Source organism: Piliocolobus tephrosceles, chromosome 9 (assembly GCF_002776525.5).
Source record: "Piliocolobus tephrosceles isolate RC106 chromosome 9, ASM277652v3, whole genome shotgun sequence".
In the NCBI taxonomy this organism is placed as follows: Eukaryota; Metazoa; Chordata; class Mammalia; order Primates; family Cercopithecidae; genus Piliocolobus; species Piliocolobus tephrosceles.
The window spans coordinates 42216903-42237693 of record NC_045442.1 but is presented as its reverse complement, the minus strand read 5'-3'; the positions used below and the strand labels follow the sequence as shown (position 1 = coordinate 42237693).

The following is a 20791-nucleotide window of genomic DNA, read 5'->3' as shown; positions in this document are numbered from 1 at the left end:
GGACCAGACAGAGTCACAGGTGAATTCTACCAGAGGTACAAAGAGGAACTGTTACCATTCCTTCTGAAACTACTCTAAACAATAGAAAAAGAGGAACTCCTCCCTAACTCATTTTATGAGGCCAGCATCATCCTGATACCAAAACCTGGCAGAGACACAGCAAAAAAGAAAATTTCAGGCCAATGTCCCTCATGAACATTGAAGTAAAAATCCTCAGTAAAATACTGGCAAACCAAATGTAGCAACACATCAAAAATCTTATCTAGCAAGTCAAATAACTTATCCACCATGATCAAGTTGGCTTCATCCCTGGAATGCAAGGCTGGTTCAACATACACAAATCAATAAACGTAATCCATTTAAATAGAACCAATGACAAAAACCACATGATTACCTCTATAGCTGTATAAAAGGCCTTGATAAAATTCAACACTTTTTTATGCTAAAAGTCTCTCAATAAACTAGGTGTTGATGGAGTGTTTCTCAAAATAATTAGAGCTATTTATGGCAAACCCACAGTCAATATACTGAACGGGTAAAAGCTGGAAGCATTTTCTTTGAGAACTGACACAAGACAAGGATTCCCTCTCTCACTACTCCTATCAACATATTATTGGAAATTTTGGCCAGGGCAATCAGGCAAGAAAGAGAAATAAAGGTCATTTAAATAGGAAGAGAGGAAGTCAGATTTCCTCTGTTTAGGGATGACATGATTGCATATTTAGAAAACTCCATCCTCTCAGCCAGAAATCTTCTTAAGCTGATAAGCAACTTTCAAAGTCTCAGGATACAAAATCAGTATGCAAAAATCACAAGCATTCCTATACACCAATAATAGACAAACTGAGGGCCAAATCATGAGTGACCCCCATTCACAATTGCTACAAAGAGAATAAAATACCTAGCAATACAACTTACAAAGGATGTGAAGGACCTCTTCAAGGAGGACTACAAATCACTGCTCAAGGGAAGAAGAGAGAACACAAACAAATGGAAAAACATTCCATGCCGATGGATAGGAAAAATCAGTATTGTGAAAATGGTCATACTGTCAAAGTAATTTATAGATTCAATGCTGTCCCATCAAGCTACCATTGACTTTCTTCACAGAATTAGAAAAAACTACTTTACATTTCATATGAAACCAAAAAGCCCATATAGTCAAGACAATCCTAAACAAAAAGAACAAAGCTGGAAGCATCATGCTTCCTGACTTCAAACTACAAGGCTACAGTAACTAGAACAGACTGGTACTAGTACCAAAACAGATATATAAACCAATGGAACAGAATAGAGACCTCAGAAATAATGCCACACATCTACAATAATCTGATCTTTGACAAACCTGACAAAAACAAGCAATGAGGAAAGGATTCCCTGTTTAATAAATGGTGTTGGGGAAACTGGCTAGCCATATGCAGGAAACTGAAACTGGACCCCTTCCTTACACCTCATACAAAAATTAAGATGGATTAAAAACTTAAAACCTAATACCATAAAAACACTAGAAGAAAACCTAGACAATACCATTCAGGACATAGGTGTGGGCAAAGACTTCATGACTAAAATACCAAAAGCAATGGCAACAAAAGCCAAAATTGACAAATGGCATCTAATTAAACTAAAGAGCTTCTAAACAGTAAAAGAAACTGTCATTGGAGTGAAGAGGCAACCTACAGAATGACAGAAAATGTCTACAATCCATCTGACAAAGGGCTGATATCCAGAATCTACAAGGAAGTTAAACAGATTTGCAAGAAAAAAACAACCCCATCAAAAAGTGGGCAAAGGATGTGAACAGACACTTTCCAAAAGAAGACATTTATGCAGCCAACAAACATATGGAAAAAAGCTCATTATCACTGGTCATTAGAGAAATGCAAATCAAAACCACAATGAGATACCATCTCATGCCAGTTAGAATGGCAATCAGTAAAAAGTCAGGAAATAGATGCCGGAGAGGATGTGGAGACATAGGAATGCTTTTACACTGTTAGTGGGAGTGTAAATTAGTTCAACCATTGTGGAAGATGGTGTGGCGATTCCTCAAGGATCTAGAACCAGAAATAGCATTTAGCCTAGCAATCCCATTACTGGGTTTTATCCCTTTACCACCCAAAGGATGATAAATAATTCTATAAAGACACATGCACACATATGTTTATTACAGCACTGTTCACAATAGCAAAGACTGGGAACCAACCCAAATGCCCATCAGTGATAGACTGGATAAAGAAAGTGTGGCACATATGCACCATGTAATACTGTGCAGCCATGAGGAAGGATGAGTTCATGTCCTTTGCAGGGACATGGATGAAGCTGGAAAGCATTATTGTCAGCAAACTATCAGGAACAGAAAACCCAATACCGCGTGTTCTCACTCATAAGTGGGAGTTGAACAATGAGAACACATGTACACAGGGAGGGGAACATCACACACTGGGGCCTGTCAGTGGGTTGGGGCTAGGGGAGGGATAGCATTAGGAGAAATATGTAATGTAGATGATGGGTTGATGGGTACAAGAAGCCACCATGGCACATGTATACCTATGTAACAAACCTGCACATTCTGTACATGTATTCCAGAACTTAAAGTATAATAATAAAAAATATACAAGTTCTTGTGCCCCACTCCAGACTGACTGAATCACAAAGTTTGGGGAGGGCCCAGTAGTCCATGTTTTAACAAGCTTTCCAGGTTATTCTGATTTACAGTAAGTTTGGAAACCATTGCTGTTGTATAAAAAAATGAGCATGTTTATACTATCTTCTAATATGGAAGTTTAATATAAAACCCCACATTAATGAAATTTATCTTTGCTTATTGAAGTTGATGGTAGAGCCAAGGATAGATGCTTGAATAGGAGGGTAGGTAAAGAAGGAAGGAAGACCTTATTAGCTATGTTACTTTTGTGACTATTGATATCCCTGTGTTTGCGTAGTAGAAAAGATATCCCGATTATGTTACAATAGAATTAAATTATATGTGTATATTTCATTATTGTAGACCTTAAAATTTATAAGATATCAATCATTCTGTTGTTTTAGAAGTCTTAATACTTGAGAAAATACAACAATCACAGTAAAAAGCTTTGTAGATGGGCTCAGCAACAGAATGGAGGGGATAGGAATCAATGAACTGGAAGACAGGACAATAGAAATTATCTAGTCTTTTTTTTTTTAATTATACTTTAAGTTCTAGGGTACATGTGCATAACGTGCAGGTTTGTTACATATGTATACATGTGCCATGTTGGTGTGCTGCACCCATCAACTTGTCAGCACCCATCAATTCATCATTTATATCAGGTATAACTCCCCAATGCAATCCCTTCCCCCTCCCCCCTCCCCATGATAGGCCCCAGTGTGTGATGTTCCCCTTCCCGAGTCCAAGTGAGCTCATTGTTCAGTTCCCACCTATGAGTGAGAACATGCGGTGTTTGGTTTTCTGTTCTTGTGATAGTTTGCTAAGAATGATGGTTTCCAGCTGCATCTATGTCCCTACAAAGGACGCAAACTCATCCTTTTTTATGGCTGCATAGTATTCCATGGTGTATATGTGCCACATTTTCTTAATCCAGTGTGTTACTGATGGACATTTGGGTTGATTCCAAGTCTTTGCTATTGTGAATAGTGCCGCAATAAACATACGTGTGCATGTGTCTTTGTAGTAGCATAATTTATAATCCTTTGGGTATATACCCAGTAGTGGGATGGCTGGGTCATATGGTACATCTAGTTCTAGATTCTTGAGGAATCGCCATACTGTTTTCCATAGTGGTTGAACTAGTTTACAATCCCACCAACAGTGTAAAAGTGTTCCTATTTCTCCACATCCTCTCCAACACCTGTTGTTTCCTGATTTTTTTAATGATTGCCATTCTAACTGGTGTGAGATGGTATCTCATTGTGGTTTTGATTTGCATTTCTCTGATGGCCAGTGATGATGAGCATTTTTTCATGTGTCTGTTGGCTGTATGAATGTCTTCTTTTGAGAAATGTCTGTTCATATCCTTTCCCCACTTTTTGATGGGGTTGTTTGTTTTTTTCTTGTATATTTGTTTGAGTTCTTTGTAGATTCTGGAAATTAGCCCTTTGTCAGATGAGTAGATTGCAAAAATTTTCTCCCATTCTGTAGGTTGCCTGTTCACTCTGATGGGAGCTTCTGCACAGCAAAAGAAACTACCATCTAGTCTTAACAATAGAAAATAGACTGAAAAATCAACAGAGTCTCAGGGACCTCAGATACTATAACAAAAGGTGTTACAATCCTATTATCAGAGTCCCAGAAGGAGAGGAAAAGACAGTAGGGCTGAAAAAGTAACCAAGTCATGACTGAGAATTTTCTACATTTGGTGAAAGACATAAACCTGCAGATTCAAGAAGCTAAATAAACCTCATTCAGAAGAAATCCAAAGAAATCCACAGCAAGAAGCATCATAATTAAACCTGTCAAAACTGAATACCAACAAAAAGATCTTGAAAGCAGCCAGGAAAAAAATGACACGTTAAGGAAGATGCTGTAGTTTGAGTATTTGTTTCCACCAAAATTCATGTTGAAATATCCCCAATGTAGCTGTATTGAGAGGAGGGACCTTTAAGTGGTAATTGGGTCATGAGGGCTCTGCTCTTATGAATAGATTAATCCATTCATGGGTTAATGGATTCATGGGTTATCATGGGAATAGGATTGGTGGCTTTATAAGAAGAGGATTAGATATTCGAGCTAACATACTCAGCCCCCTCACCATGTGATGCCCTACATCCCCTTAGGATTCTGAAGAGTCCCTGTTAGCAAGAAGGGCCTCACCAAGCACCTCTTGCAGTCCCTCAAAAAAAAAAAAAAAGGCATTGAAATAACAGATTTATCATCAATAACCATGGAGGCTGCCAGAAGGATATGCCACTAAATTTTTCAAATGCTAAAAGGACTGTCACTGTAGAATGCTATACCTGATGAAAATATTTTTCAGGAATGGAGGGAAGGGAAATCAAGACATTTTCAGATGAAGAAAAACTAAGAATGTGTTGCCACTACATTTACTCTAAAAGAATAAAGGAGTTCTCTAAACAGAACGGAAACAAAAGAAGGAAACTTGAGATGTGAGGAAAGAGGAAAGAAGGTGATAAACAAAAGTATGGATAAATACAATAGACTTCTCCTCTTATGTTTTCTAAATTGTATTTGGTAGTTGAAACAAAAATTGTACCACGGGTGTGGTTCTAAATGTATATAAAGGAAAAAAGAAAATTATGGCTGAGTTCAGTGACTCACACCTGTAACCCCAGTGTTTTGGGAGGCCAAGACAAGAGGATGGCTTGAGGCCAAGAGTTTGAGACCAGCTTGAGGAACATAGCAAGACTTTGTCTCCAAAAAAATTTTTTAAATTAGTCAGGCTTTTGGTGCATGCCTGTAGTCCTAGCTACTCAGGAGGCTGACATAGGAAAATCACTTTAGCCCAGGTGTTTGAGGCTGCAGTTAGCCATGGTCACACCACCACACCCCATCCTGAGTGAAAGAGCAAGACCCTGTCACATACACAAAAAGAAAATTATAAACAGGGGAAGGTAAAGGAGGTAGGATTTCTGACTTCATTCCAACTGGTAAAATGGCGATGTGAGTAGCATGTGACAAATTATTATATGTAATGTAATATCTAGAGAAACCTCTCAGAAACACTATATATAAATCAAAAGAGAATTCTAGAAAATGTTTAACCTGCAGAAAGGCAGGAAAAATAACAAGCAGAGAGAACAAATAGAAAATAAAATCACAGACTTAGGCTCTACCTTATTAAAAATTACATTAAATGTAAATAGTCTGAATAAAAGATATTGTCAGAATGAACAAAAAACATGACCCAACTGTATTCTATTTATAAGAAATTCACTTCAAATATAACAGTATAAGCAAGTTTTAAGTAAATGGATAGAGGAAGACGTTTTATGCAAACATCAATCGAAGGAAACAGAAATGACTGCATTAATATCAGATAAAGTGGACTTAGAACAAAGAAAATTCATGGAGACAGAGGGGAACATTATATAATGATAAAAGGGATAACCACTCAAAATATGTAGTGATCACAAGTGTGTACACACCAAACAGCAGAGCTGTAAAAACTGCAGGGGGAAACTGGTAGACCTGAATGCAGAAACAAAAGAATCCACAGTTAGGTATTGAAGGCTCCAACTGTAAGTGTATATTTGATGGAACTAGCTAGAAAATCAATAAGTATATAGAGTAACTCAGTGCCACCATCAACCAACAGCACATTTATAGCACGCTCTACCCAACAACAGAATACACATGGCATTTCAAGTGCCAATGGGACATATAGCAAAATGGATCATATTCTGGGCCATAAAACAACTGAAATTTTAAAGAATTGAGATAATGTAAAGTATGTTCTCTGACTAGTCAAATTAGAAATCAGTAACAGAAAATAACAGGAGCGTCTCCAAAATACTTGGAAATTAAACAACTTCCAAATAATTCATTGGTCAAAGATGAAGTCTTAAGGGAGGTTAAAAAATGAGGCGGGCGGATCACGAGGTCAGGAGATCAAGACCATCCTGGCTAACACGGTGAAACCCCGTCTCTACTAAAGTACAAAAACTAGCCGGGCGAGGTGGCGGGCGCCTGTAGTCCCAGCTACTCGGGAGGCTGAGGTAGGAGAATGGCGTAAACCTGGGAGGCGGAGCTTGCAGTGAGCCGAGATCGCGCCACTGCACTCCAGCCTGGGCCACAGAGCGAGACTCCGTCTCAAAAAAAAAAAATGGATGGGATGGAATGAAAATAAAAGTATGATACAACATATCAAAAGTTGTGGGATACTGCTATAGCAGTGCTGAGAGGGAAATTTATAGCAGTCATGCATACATTAGAAAAGGGGGAAATTTTCAAAACAAATATCTAAGCCTTTAGCTCATGGACCTAGGAAAAGAAGAGAATATCAGCCCAAAGTAAGCAGGAAGGAGGAAATATAAAGATAAAATCAGTGAAACTGAAAACAAAAATTGAGAAAATGAAACAAAGAGATGGCTCTTTGATAAGATCAGTAAAATTGATAAACCTCTAGGAAGACTGACATAAAAAGGTAGATTATCAGTATCATAAATGAAATAGGAGATATTACAACAGACCCTGTCAACATCAGAAAAGATAATAAGGGAATACTACAAACAACTCTACACACATAAATTACAGATGAAATGGACCAGTTCCTCAAAAAACAAAAGCTATTGCAACTCATCCAGTTTGAAATAGTTAATTTGCATAGTTCTATAACCACTAAGGAAATTGATTTCTAGTTTTAAAACTTTAAAAAAGAATATTCACGTCCGGGTGGTCACACAGGAGAATTCTGGCAAATGTTTAAAGAATTAACACCATTTCTGTACAATCTCTACCAGAAAATAGATGAAAAGGGAACTTTCTTTTTCATTTTACACAGGTGGTATTACATTGATAAAACCAGATAACAATAGTTAAAAAAAAAATTTATAGACTATAGACCAATATCCCTCATGAATATAGATGGCAGAAGTCCTTAACAAAGTATTAGCAAATAAAATTCAGCAATATATAAAAAGAGTTATACACCATTACCAAAAGGTCACTCCAGGGATGCTAGATGGTTCAGTTTTAAAAATATCAATTAATGTAATCCACCATACTAACATGCTTAAGAATGATTCCATGCAGTAAAATAACTTGACAAAATCCAACACCTATTCATAATGAAAAAAATTAAAACTCCCAGAAAAATAGGAAAGAGACTTTTTCCTTTACTTGATAAACAGCATCTAGAAAAAAACCTGCAATTAACATTTTATGTAATTGTGAAAGACTGAGTGCTTTTACCTTAAGTTTGGGAACAAGGCAAGGATGTCTGCTCTTAGCACTCTTATTCAACATGCTAAAAATCGAGGGAGTACCCTTTTATTGGTAAAGCTTACCCTTTTTCTTCATGGCTAAATATTTAGTGCTTTCCCTTTTAAGAGTGAGAATAATGCAAGGATGTTTGTTCTAACTCTTATTCTTCTCAGTGCTGCAAATTTTAGCCGATACAAGAAGACAAAAAGAAGAAAAAAGACATACAGATTAGAAAATAAGGAATAAGACTGTCCCTATTTGCAGATGGCATGATTGTCTATGCAAAAAAAAAAAAAAAGAAAAACCATGAAATCTCAAAAATAAACCTTCCTAGAATTAATAAGTGAGTTCAGTAAGGTTGAAGAATACAAGATAAACATACAAAAGTCGGTTATATTTCTTTATGCTAACAATGAACACATGGACACTAATGTAAAAATACATATCATTTGTAATCACTTAAAAAAGAATAAAAGGTTTAAATCTAGCAAACATTACAGAATACGTATGCTTAGAGTTATACCATGCTGGTGAAAGAAATTAAGATCCAAGTAAGTGTAAAGGCATACTGTGTTCATGGATTAGAACGCTTATTGTAGTAAAGATGCCAGTTTTCCCCAAATTGATACACGAGTTTTCCCCAAATTGATACAAAAAGGAATTTCATGCATTTCCTGTCAAAATTCCGGTAAGTTTTTTGTTGATATAGATAAGATCATTTGCACATTTACCTGAAATGGCAGAAGAACTGGAATGGGTAAAACTGTTTTTTAAAAGAAGTATAAAGTTGAAAGAATCAGTCTACCTGATTTTTATTATATAGCTACAATAATCATACATTGAAATATTCCCTGAAAGATGACTTTTGGGAAGAGGGGAGAGGAAAGAAATGCTAAATTACATTAACAGACAATTTTGAGGGGGAAGGGAAAAAGGGAAGAAGCTCTATATTAAGTATACACATCAATGTAAGATACAGCCTAATATGTGTTGTGAGTGAAGTGGGGGAGTGGGGGAATAAGCCCTCCAGTAAATGTCCTTCACTATGGTTGATTTTTCTTTAATCTCAAAGTGAATGTAATACAAAATAATTCATTTATTTTCTGTTGATGTTGAATTAATCTTGTATTTTATAATTTGGAAAAGTTTAATGATTCATTATTTTGAATGTCTTTTTATACTTCACAGTGAGAGACCAACCACCAATTTGCCTTGATGTTAGACAAAAACAGCGTGTATCTATGGATGCATCATCATCCGAAATGAAGGCCCCAGTCCTTCCAGAACCTATTCTTCCTATCCCGCCCAAAACTATGAAAGACTTTCAGTAAGTTTCAGCTCACTATTATATGTAAATGTATAATCATCTGCATGTCAGCACTTTACATAATTTAATATATTTATTTGAGAAATTAATTTAACTTTTGAATCATTATAAGGTGTTAGCCAAGAGGACCTCAAAAGACTTTATGTCTCAAGTTGAAGGTGAAAGAAAACAAATGTATGAATAACAGGTAAGAGTTAGATAGGCTGTAGCAAAATAAAGGAAATGCTAAGTAAGAGTCTATGAGTCAAAACAAAAAGAGATAAAGGTGGTAATTAAATAATAGACTGTTACCATTTTTAAAAATAAGAGTTCATTTATGATGTGACACATACTATGAAAGTTATGTCACCATTCAAAAAATCCAGATGCATATTTGAAGGACTAAATGGGAATGATAAAGACAGAATGTAAACAAAGTCTCCAGAAGTTTAGCTATGAAGGGAAGGAAAGAGTGATAATTGAAAAAGACATGTTAAGAATGATCTTTTTTAAAAATAAGTAAATGGGAAAGTTAAAGCTGGATTAATATCTTAATCCAATTAAGAATTATAAATCCATAAACTATATTAACTGGGACATATTTCTTTATTTGGTTTCAGTATTTCGTATTGCATATTTGGTGGCATTTATTAAAAAGTAGTGCTAGTTTATCTGAATATTTCTATATATATATATGGTTAATGTATGTTTTCATTTTAGGGAAGATGTAGAAAAAGTTAAGTCATCAGGAGATTGGAAAGCAGTACATGATTTTTATCTAACAACATTTGATTCTTTCCCAGAATTAAATGCTGCATTTAAGGTAATTATACATAAAATACATTTTTCATTTTACTTTTAGTTTTAAATTTTCCAGAAATGATAAATTTACTTCATTTATACCCCATATTGATTTAAACATGCGTATATATGTATTGATTTCAGAAATTATACAGTACATACAATTATGTAATATTACACATATTATATAAGTATACGGATATTTTTTTTGAGGGGGGGTTGTTTTGTTTTGTTTTGAGATGGGGTCTCACTCTATTGCCCAGGCTGGAATGCGGTGGTGCAATCTCAGCTCACTGCAACCTCCGCCTCCTGGGTTCACGCAATTCTTGTGCCTTAGCCTCCTGAGTAGCTGGGATTACAGGTGCCTGCTGCCACACCCGGCTAATTTTTGTATTTTTAGTAGAAACGGGGTTTCACCATGTTGGCCAGGCTGGTCTTGAACTCCTGACCTCAGGTGACCCTCCCATGTCAGCCTCCCAAAACACTGGGATTACAGATATAAGCCCAGCCCTTAAATATTGTTTTTACTCGCTCTAATGTTCATGTTTAACTCCATATATTCAGTTTTAAAAAAGGTATTAAAATAATCTTTGTACATTTCTTTTTATTTTCAGAAATTTTGCCCTAACAGTTTTTTTTATTATCAGACTAAAAAATAGTCGAAATTATGAGGAAATAGTATGATTCAAATTTTACTAAGAATAGTCTTCAAAATGTTGAATATACGTAATTCTTAAATTGAATTTGCAGAAAGATGCCACTGCCTCATTTAACACCATTGAAGACTCTGGGATTAATGCTAAATTTGTGAATGCTGTGTATGATACCTTACTTAATACTGTAAGTATTATGACATGCAAGTAATATTATTCTGTCTCTTCTGTATTTCAAAAGCAGCCACACAAATATTGTAAAAATCACCTTATAACATAATTACCTTAGAAACTCTGATACAATATTATATTAAATGTAGCTGGAATTCTCAGAAAGTTAAATTATTTTATTCTTTCATTTTTTAATTATGAATTAAGCAGCAAATACTTTTACATCTAGTCCTTTTTTAGAAAGACTTGCTAGCATCATGCTTTACTTACTCAGCAAAAGGAGGTGAGTTACTTAATTATATTGGAATTGCACTGAATCTGTAGATCAGTGGTTCTTAAACATTAGCCTATATCAGAATCACAAGAAGGTCTTGTTAAAATACAGAATTTCAGATTCAGTAGGTCTTGGGTGAAGCCTAAGAATTTTCATTTGTAACAAGTTCCCAGGATATGTTGATGCTCCTGACCCAGGGACCACATTTTGAGAACCATACTGCTATAGATTGGTTTGTGAAAAATTGACATCTTTTCAATTCATAAGCATACTGTATCCTTTTAGGTACCTAGGTCTTCTTTAATTTCTCTTGGTAATGTTTTGTAGTTTTCTGGGTAGAGGTGCTACACATTTCTCATTCCATGTATTTCTAGATACTTCATGTTTTTTGATGCTATTATGATTTTATTTTACAATTGTGACTTAATATGTGGAAATACTTTCATATATTTATCTTTATCTAAATACAGTTGACCCTTGAACAATGCAAGGGTTAGGGGCGCTAACCCCCAATGCAGTAAACAAAAAAATCTGTGCATAACTTTTGACTCCCCAGAAGCTTAACTACTAATAGCCTGTTGTTGACCAGAAGTCTTACTGATAACATAGTCAGTTAACATATATTTTATGTTATATGTATTTATATACTATATTCTAACAATAAAGTAAGCTAAGGAAAAGGCAATGTTATTAAGAAAAAAATAAGGAAGGTAAAATATATTTACTTTCTATTAAGTGCAAGTGGACTATCATAAAGGTCTATCCTTATTCAGTAGGCTAAGGAAGAGAAGGGGTTGGTCTTGCTGTCTCAGGTAGCAGAGGTGAAAGAAAATATGTAGATAAGCAGGCTTGCACAATTCAAACCTGTATTCGAGAGTCAACTGTACTTTGCTATATTCATCCATTAATTCTAATAGTACATCAGTAAATTAACTTGGATTTTCTGTGTATACACTTGTCATTTATGAAGAAGGAAAGTTTTATCTCCTTCTAATCCTGTATCTTATATGGATGTATGTATGTATTTGCATTGACTGGGACCTCTTTCACAATTGTGAATAAAAGAAGTAATAGCAGACCTCTTTGTCTTATTCCCAATCTGAGTACTTCTCTATTAAATATAAACATCCTTTGTCATTGGAGAAATGAAAATAACCTTACACATCCATCAAAATTAATAAAATTGTTTCAAAAACCTTACCAAGTATTGGCAATATTGTGGAACAGTTGGAACTTTCATCCCTTGATGATGTAAGTATAAATTGGTACAATCACTTTGGAAAAATACTTGGCATGATCTACTAACATGAAGCATATGCATATTCTGTAACCCAACAATTCCATTCCTAGGTACACTTCTCTGAACTTGATTTTTTTTTTTTTTTTGACATTTTAATTTCTTTTGAATTTAAGTCGTTTTTTTGCAAACTAGGAAACAGAATCAACCTAAGGCAGTCTAGTCCTTGAGTGATCCAGGCTGAGTCTTATGATCTTCAGCAGAATGACATCATAATACAAGGTGCTAGAAATAGGGTGTAAATTTTAATAATAACCACTTCCCTACATTTTTTATTAGGAAACAGCCAAAAGTCCAATTCTTAAAGGGATGATATACAAAACATCTTAATCTACAAAGGCCAGAATGACCCAGTTATATGCTGAACAACCTATTGGTGAACCAAATCAGAGCTGGCCAAGGATTGGTAAACAGAGAAGGTGTTTACGTTTTGGACACTTGCTCTGTGGCTTAAAAAATTCCTGGTTGCTGTCAGTAAGAAAGCAAGTAAAAAATATTGCAGATGGACCCACACTGATACTTGATTTTACCAAGGTCTTCCACTGGAACATGAAGGTAGAGATAAGTATAAGGTATAAGATAATTATCCCTTATCTCACTATGTTGCCCAGGCTGGTCTCAGACTCCTGGCCTCAAACAGTCCTCCTGCCTTGGCCTCCCAAAGTGTTGGAATTATAGGTGTCAGTCACTGAGACTGGCTGGGAGGGCTTTCCTTAGACTGAAGGTCAATGTAGCCATCATCTGTGCTGCAGAGCCTTGAGTATTTCTCTTTACTATTGGGGATTCTGGTAGCCAGGTTGCTACTGGATGCCATCATAACATGCTGACACAGCTGCGGTTGGAGCACATACCATGCTGCCTGTGCACCAAGGGCTTGGCCATGGTTGGCCTGAGGCCCCATGACACAAGCCACCTAACAGCCACTCAGCCTACCCCAGCATGGACCAGTCCTCTCTGAGTTCTTTTGACTTGGAATATTAATGTGTTATATACGTTAAAAAATTAAATATACAGATATGAGGAGAAAAAACATAAAATGGAATACAAACAGAAAATAAACCTAACTGTATTTTGAATGAATACTATAACCATATTTTCCAAAACTCACTAAAGAACTTTTATACTTAGTACTTTAACTATGTAATCCTAGATCTAAATACTTAAAAAACACACATACAAAGACTATAAACAAATCTTTAACTTTTAGTAGTTTGGGTTCCCCCCCCCCGCCGCCAGGGGTATAGACAAATAATTCTGAAATTACATTCTATGTATGGTTGAACTAAACAAATGAGTAAATATATCAATGTTGCTGGGAGTCAGATTTTTCATTTTAGATAAGGGAGATATAAATATGGGATGAGGGAGGCTAAAAACCATTCTGGGAATTGAATTAGAATTGGAGGCATTGTGATGATCTCATGGTTTTTAATAGATGTAGATACATGTAGTACATGTGAATGTGTATGTTCTAGCCCTGTGCACTGAAAGGGCCTACAGCAGTAACATCCCTTCACTATACTGAGCACTTCACTATACTTATCTTGGTTTCTAAATACCATTTCATACTAAAAGAACCACAGCTCCCTAGAGAAATGGCTAATTTTAAGACCAAGGCAGAGAAAGTACAAAATGAACCTGGATCATCTAGTTTCTCACCATTAATTACGATGTTAGCTGTAGGGGGTTTTTTTAGGTGTTCTTTATCAAGTTGAGGAAGTTCTCCTCTATTTCTTGTTCACTGATAATTTTTATCATGAATGGGTGTTGGATTTCATCAACTGCTTCTTTTGCATCTATTGCTATGATCACATGATTTTTCTTTTTTAGCTTGTTGATGCGATGAATTACATTAGTTGATTTTTGAGTGTTGAACCAGACTTGCATAACCTGAAATAAATCGCACTTTGTTGTGTTGTATAATTATTTTTGTATATTTTTGGTTCAATTTGCTAATATTTTGTTGAGGATTTTTGCATCTATGTTCATAGCAGGTATTGGTCTATACTTTTCCTTTCTTGTAATATCTTTCTCTTTTGAGTATTAGGTTAATGCTGGCCTCACGGACTTAGACAGTATTCTCTCTGCTTCTATTTTCTGGAAGAAACTGTAAAGAATTGGTATCATTTATTTCTTAAATATTTAGCAGAATGTACCGTTAAAGCCATCTGGGCCTGGTGCTTTCTGTTTTAGAAAGTTAACAATTATTGATTCGGTTCCTTTAATAGACACAGGCTTATTCAGATTATCTGTTTCTCCTTATATTAATTTTGGTAGATTGTGTTTTTCAGGAACATATCTAGGTTATCGTATTTGTGAGCACAGAGTTGTTCATAATAGTCATAAATTATCCTTTTAATGTCTGTAGAATCAGTGTAAGAATTATCTTTCATTTGGTAAGTAGTGTTTTCTCACTTCCTTTTGTGATTAGTCTGGCTAGAGGCTTATCACTTTTATTGATCTCTTCCAAAAAATTAGCATTTGGTTGTGTTGATTTTCCCTGTTCCCTTTTTTAAGTTTCATTGACTCCTCCTCTAATTTTTTATCTTGTCTTCTGCTTACCTTGGATTTAATTTGCGCTTTTGTTTTAGTTTCCTAAGGTGGACACTTAAATGATTAATTTCAGATTTTTTTGCTAATATATTCATTCAGTGCTGTACATTTCCTGCTAAATACTGCTTTTGCTATATCTCACAAATTTTGATAGGTTGTATTTTCATTTGTTTTACAAAGCTATACATGGGCTTACCACATGATCCCTCACTTACACTCATATGTATTTACCCAAAGAGTTAACAATTTATGTTCACCCAAAAACCTGCACACAAATGGTTACAGCAGCCTTATTTTTTTTTTTTTTTTTTTTTTGAGACGGAGTCTCGCTCTGTCACCCAGGCTGGAGTGCAGTGGCTGGATCTCAGCTCACTGCAAGCTCTGCCTCCCGGGTTTATGCCATTCTCCTGCCTCAGCCTCCCGAGTAGCTGGGACTACAGGCACCCGCCACCTCGCCCGGCTAGTTTTTTGTATTTTTTAGTAGAGACGGGGTTTCACCATGTTAGCCAGGATGGTCTCGATCTCCTGACCTCGTGATCCGCCCGTCTTGGCCTCCAAGTGCTGGGATTACAGGCTTGAGCCACCGCTCCCGGCCACAGCAGCCTTATTAATAATTACCAAAAATGTCCTTCCATAGGTGAAGGAATAAAATGTGGTACATTCCATATCATGGAAATTATTCAGTGATAAGAAGAAATGAGATACCAAATCACAAAAAGACATGGAGAAACCTTAAATACATACTACTAATTGAAGGAAGCTAGTCTTAAAAGTCTATTAAGAATAACAGTAATGGAGATTTAGGGCCAAGATGGCCAACTAGATGCAGCCAGGAGGAACATCTGCCACGGAGAGACTGGACATCAGGAAGACTGGCACACTCCAAGCACATCTTCAGAGAGAAGGCTTTGAAATTGGACAGATGGAGGACACAGAAGCGGGCTGAAGGGAGCTGGGAAGCCTGGGTGGGGCTACCAAGTAATGCGACTCATTCACGACCCCCAGCAACTCCTGTGGAAAGGGTGAGTTGAACAGGCAAGGAGTAGCCGCTCTTATCACGGACCTCCAGAATCCTGGCAACAGGAGATTCTATGACCCCCATGGACACTTGAGCTGGCAGGGTGAACTGCTAACACATGTAGGAGGGGTAGGACTCCACCCTGTGTGGTGCCCAGATGGTTTGGTATGAGAACATCTGTAGTGGAGCATGGCCAGGGATTCCCATCCCTCAAGGCACACCATGCTCCTCTAGGAGACTTTAACCTTGAGATGACTGTCAGACCTGGACAGAGTAGAGTATTCTTGCCTGTGAGATGGTGCCAGACCAATCTGAGTATCCCCCTGACAGCTGACCTCTCTCAAGGCCCCAGCTTGGCCACACTCACTTGCAGTGCACCCTCGATGCCCAACCAGGGTACTTCCTGGGGCATAGCTCCTTCACCAGCAGACCACTCCTGACCATCATAGGTTCCAGCAGAGTGGCCCCCGCCAACACATACTAGCCTACCTGCAACTTCCCCCCACCACAACCTTCCCTCCACAGCTTTACCAGCATGCATTTGTCCACAGCCACATTCCCACTGCTTTGCCAAGGTTTGCGAGTGAGTGGACCTCACTTCTCCCCACCAGTGTGTGTGCGTACCCCACCATGCTACTGCTGCATGAGTACACGCTGCTGCCCCCACTGGCATGCGGGCACCCAGTCATTCCACCATTGCTGCTGCAACCATGCACACGGACACTAGCAACTTGCCCCCCCCCCCACCACCCCCATGCTGCCACCAGTGCTGGTGCAAATGCATGTGCACAGAGTCCAGCATTCCTACCCCCCACCAGCACCCCACACCTACTGCACCACCACTGCTGCCAGCTCAAGAGCATGGAACAATGCCACAAGCCCACTCCCACTAGTACCTTGCTTCAGCAGATGTGTGTGCATCCCACCATATGGCTCTGAGTGGCTGCTGGCACCTGCAAGCAAGCATGGATCCAGCTGCCACCATCCCAGTGAAGTGTTTTGTCTGACACCACTTATCAGAATGTTATTGCCAGTGGACCAAGAAAACCTCAGCCCTTTTGGCACAGCAAGTTCCTAACCTAGAGGGGCCAGAGAACAAAGCCAGGGGCTCAGTACCAGCACCCCCCAGAGTTAGAGCATGCAGCCCAGGAGTGCTGAGCTGAGCCTTGGCCCGCTAAAATTTTCCAGAAACAGAGCCATTCAACTGAACCCACTTTATGCCACAATCAAACCCAGAAATGCATCAAAGAAGATAAAAGCAAAAAAAAAAAAAAAATCCCATTCAAAGCATAGCAGCTCCAGAAACTGAAGGAACGTCAACCCACTCAGATGAGAAAGAACCAGCACAAGAACTCTGGCAACTCAAAAAGGCAGTGTCTTCTCACCTCCAAATGACCACAGTAGTTCCCCAGCAATGAATCTTAACCAGGCTGAAATGACAGAAGTAGAATTCAGAATGTGGACAGGAACAAAGATCATTGAGATTCAGGAGAAAGTAGAAGCCCAATAAAAGGAATCTGAAGAATACAATAAAATAATACAGGAGGTGAAAGGTGAAATGACTGTTTTAAGAAAGAACCAAATTGATGTGACAGAGCTGAAAAACTCACTTCACAAATTTTACCCCATCTTTACAAAAAAATTTTTTTAAAGTTAGCTGGGTGTAGTGGTGCATGCTTATAGTCCCAGGTACTTGGGAGGCTTTAGTGGGAGGATCGCTTAAGCCCAGGAGTTCAAAACTGCAGTGAGCTATCATTGTGCCACCACACTGCAGCCTGAACAACAGTTAGATGCTGTCTCAAAAAAAAAAAAAAAAAAAAAAAATCAGAGTACAGTTGCAGACATTAACAGCAGAATTGACCAAGCTAAAGAAAGAATTTCAGAGCTCAAAGACTGATTCTCCTAAATACCTCAGTCAAACAAAAATAAAAAATAAAAAAGAATGAACAAAGGCTACAAGAAATATGGGATTATGTAAAGAGACCAAATCTACAACTTATTGACATCTCGGAAAGAGAGGGAGAAAAAGCAAGCAATTTGGAAAACAGATTTGAGGATATCATCCATGAAAATTTCCCCAGCCTCACTAGAGAAGCCAACATTCAAATTCAGGAAATTCAGAGAACCCCTGCAATATACAAGATGACCATCCCCAAGACACACAGTCCTCAAATTCTCCAGTCAAAATGAATGAAAAAATGTTAAAGGCAGCTCCAGAGAATGAGCAGATCACCTCCAGTGGGAACCCTATCAGGCTAACAGCAGACCTTTGGGCAGAAACCCTACGAGACAGAAGAGATTGGGAGCCTATATTCAGCGTTCTTAACAAAAAGATATTCCAACCGAAAATTTCATATACAACCAAACAAAGCTTCATAATTGAAGGAGAAATAAGATACTTTTCTGATAAGTAAATGCTAAGGGAATTTGTTGCCACCAAACCTGCCTTACGAGAGATCCTTAAGGGAGTGCTAAATATGGAAAGGAAAAACTGTTACCGGCCACCACAAAAACACACTTAAGCACATAAACCATTGACACTGTAAAGCAACCACAAAATCAAGTCTGCATAATAACCAACTTAACAACATGATGACAGGAATGTAAAAAGGCTAAATGCCTACTTAAAAGACACAGAGTGGCAAGTTGGATAAGAAGAAAGACCAAACTATATGCTGTCTTCAAGAGACCCATCTCACATACAATAACATCCATAGGCTCAAAGTAAAGCAACAGAGAAAGCTCTAGCAAGAACAATAGAAAAGAAAAAAGAGCAGCGATTGTTATTGCAATTTCAGACAAAGCAGACTTTTAAACCAACAGTAATCAAGACAAGAGCATTACATAATGGTATAGAGTTCAGTTCAACAAGAAGACTTAACTATCCCAAATATATATGTACCTAATACAGGAGCACCTAGATTTATAAAGGAACTTCTTAGAGATCTACAAAGAGACTTAGATAACCACACAATAATAGTGGGAGACTTCAACACCCCACTGACAATATTAGATGATTGAGGAAGAAACTAACAAAGACACATGGGACCTGAACTTGTCATTTGACCAGATGGACCTAACAGGTATCTATAGAACTCTTCACCCCAAAACAACAGAATACACATTCTTCTGAACTTTACAGAACACATACTTAAAGGTTGACCACACAACCATAAAACAATTCTCAGCAAACTTTAAAAAAATGAATTCATACCAACCACCATTGCACAATAAAAATAGAAATCCATACTGAGAAAAACTGAGAAAACCACTAAAAAGCATAAAATTATAAGGAAATTAAAACAGTGTGCTCCTGAATGACTTTTGGGTAAGCAGTGAAATTAAAGCAGAAATCAAGAAATGCATTGAAACTAATGAGAACAAAGATACAACATACCAAAATCTCGGACCCAGCTAAAGCACTGTGAAAGGAAATTTTATAGATCTAAACACCTACATCAAAATGTTAGAAAGATCTCAAATAAACATAATATCACACCTAGAAACTCTATAGAAACAAGCACAAACTGACCCCAAAACTAACACAAGACAAATAACCAAAATCAGAGTTGAACTGAAGGAGTTCCATCCCAAGATGGAACCAGGAAGAAATGGAGACCCTGAACAGACCAATAATGAGCTCTGAAATTGATTCAGTAAGAAACAGCTTACCAACCCCCCCCAAAAAAAAGCCCAGAACCAGGTGGGTTCACAGCTGAATTCTACCAGATGTACAAAGAGCTGGCACCATTTCTGCTGAAACTATTCCAAAAAATTGAAGAGGAGGGACTCTTCCCCTAACTCATTCTGGGAGGCCAGCATCATCTTGTGTGTGGCAGACACACACACACACGCACACACACACGAAGAAAACTTCAAGCCAATATCCTTGATAAACATTGATGCAAAAATTCTCAGCAAAATACTAGCAAACTGAATCTAAAAGCACATCAACAAGCTAATCCACCATGATCAAGTAAGCATTATCCCTAGCATGCAAGGTTGGTTCTTCCTACACATATCAATAAATGTGATTCGTCACATAACAGAACTAAACACAAAACCACATGATTATCTCAATAGATGCAGAAAAGGCTTTTGATAAAATTCAGCTTCCCTGCATGTTAAAAACCCTCAACAACTAGGCATTGAAGGAACATACCTCAAAATAATAGGAATCATCTGTGACAAACCCACAGCCAACATCATACTGAATGAGCAAAAGCTACAAGTCTTCCTCTTGAGAACCAGCCCAAGACAAGGATGCACACTCTCACCATTCCTATTCAACATAATACTGGAAGTCCTAGCCAGAGCAGTTAGGCAAGAGAAAGAAATAGAAAGGCATCAAAATAGGAAGGGAGGAAGTCAAATGTTTGCAGATGATATTATTCTATACCTAGAAAACCCCATGCCTTCTGCCCAAAAGCTCCTAGACCTGAAGAACAATTTCAGTAAAGTTTCTGAATACAAAATCAGTATACAAAAATCAGTAGCATTTCTATACACCAACATCTAAGCTGAGAGCAAAATCAAGAACACAGTTCCACTCACAGTAGCAACAAAAAGAATAAAATACCTATGAGTATTGCTAACCAGTGAAGTAAAAGTGCATTAACAATGAGAATTACAAAACACTGCTCAAAGAAATTAGAGATGAACAAACAAATGGAAAACCATTCCATGCTCAAGGATAGGAAGAATAAGTATCGTTAAAGTGGCCATACTGCCCAAAGCAATTTACAGTTTCAGTGCTATTCCAATCAAACTACCATGGCATTCTTCACAGAATTAGGAAAGAAAACTGTTTTAAAATTCATATGAAACCAAAAAAGAGTT

General features: G+C 37.4%; 1 protein-coding gene across 1 annotated transcript in view; it reads left to right on the top strand.

Moving 5' to 3' along the window:
• The window catches only part of HECTD2 (HECT domain E3 ubiquitin protein ligase 2), a 90778-nt gene that overhangs the window by 33528 nt on the left and 36459 nt on the right, over positions 1-20791 (top strand). The window contains exons 3-5 of the mRNA XM_023226326.2: positions 9068-9206; positions 9906-10008; positions 10737-10826. Of these exons, the coding sequence (XP_023082094.1) occupies positions 9068-9206; positions 9906-10008; positions 10737-10826 (332 nt within the window). The remainder of the gene's footprint in view (positions 1-9067; positions 9207-9905; positions 10009-10736; positions 10827-20791) is intronic.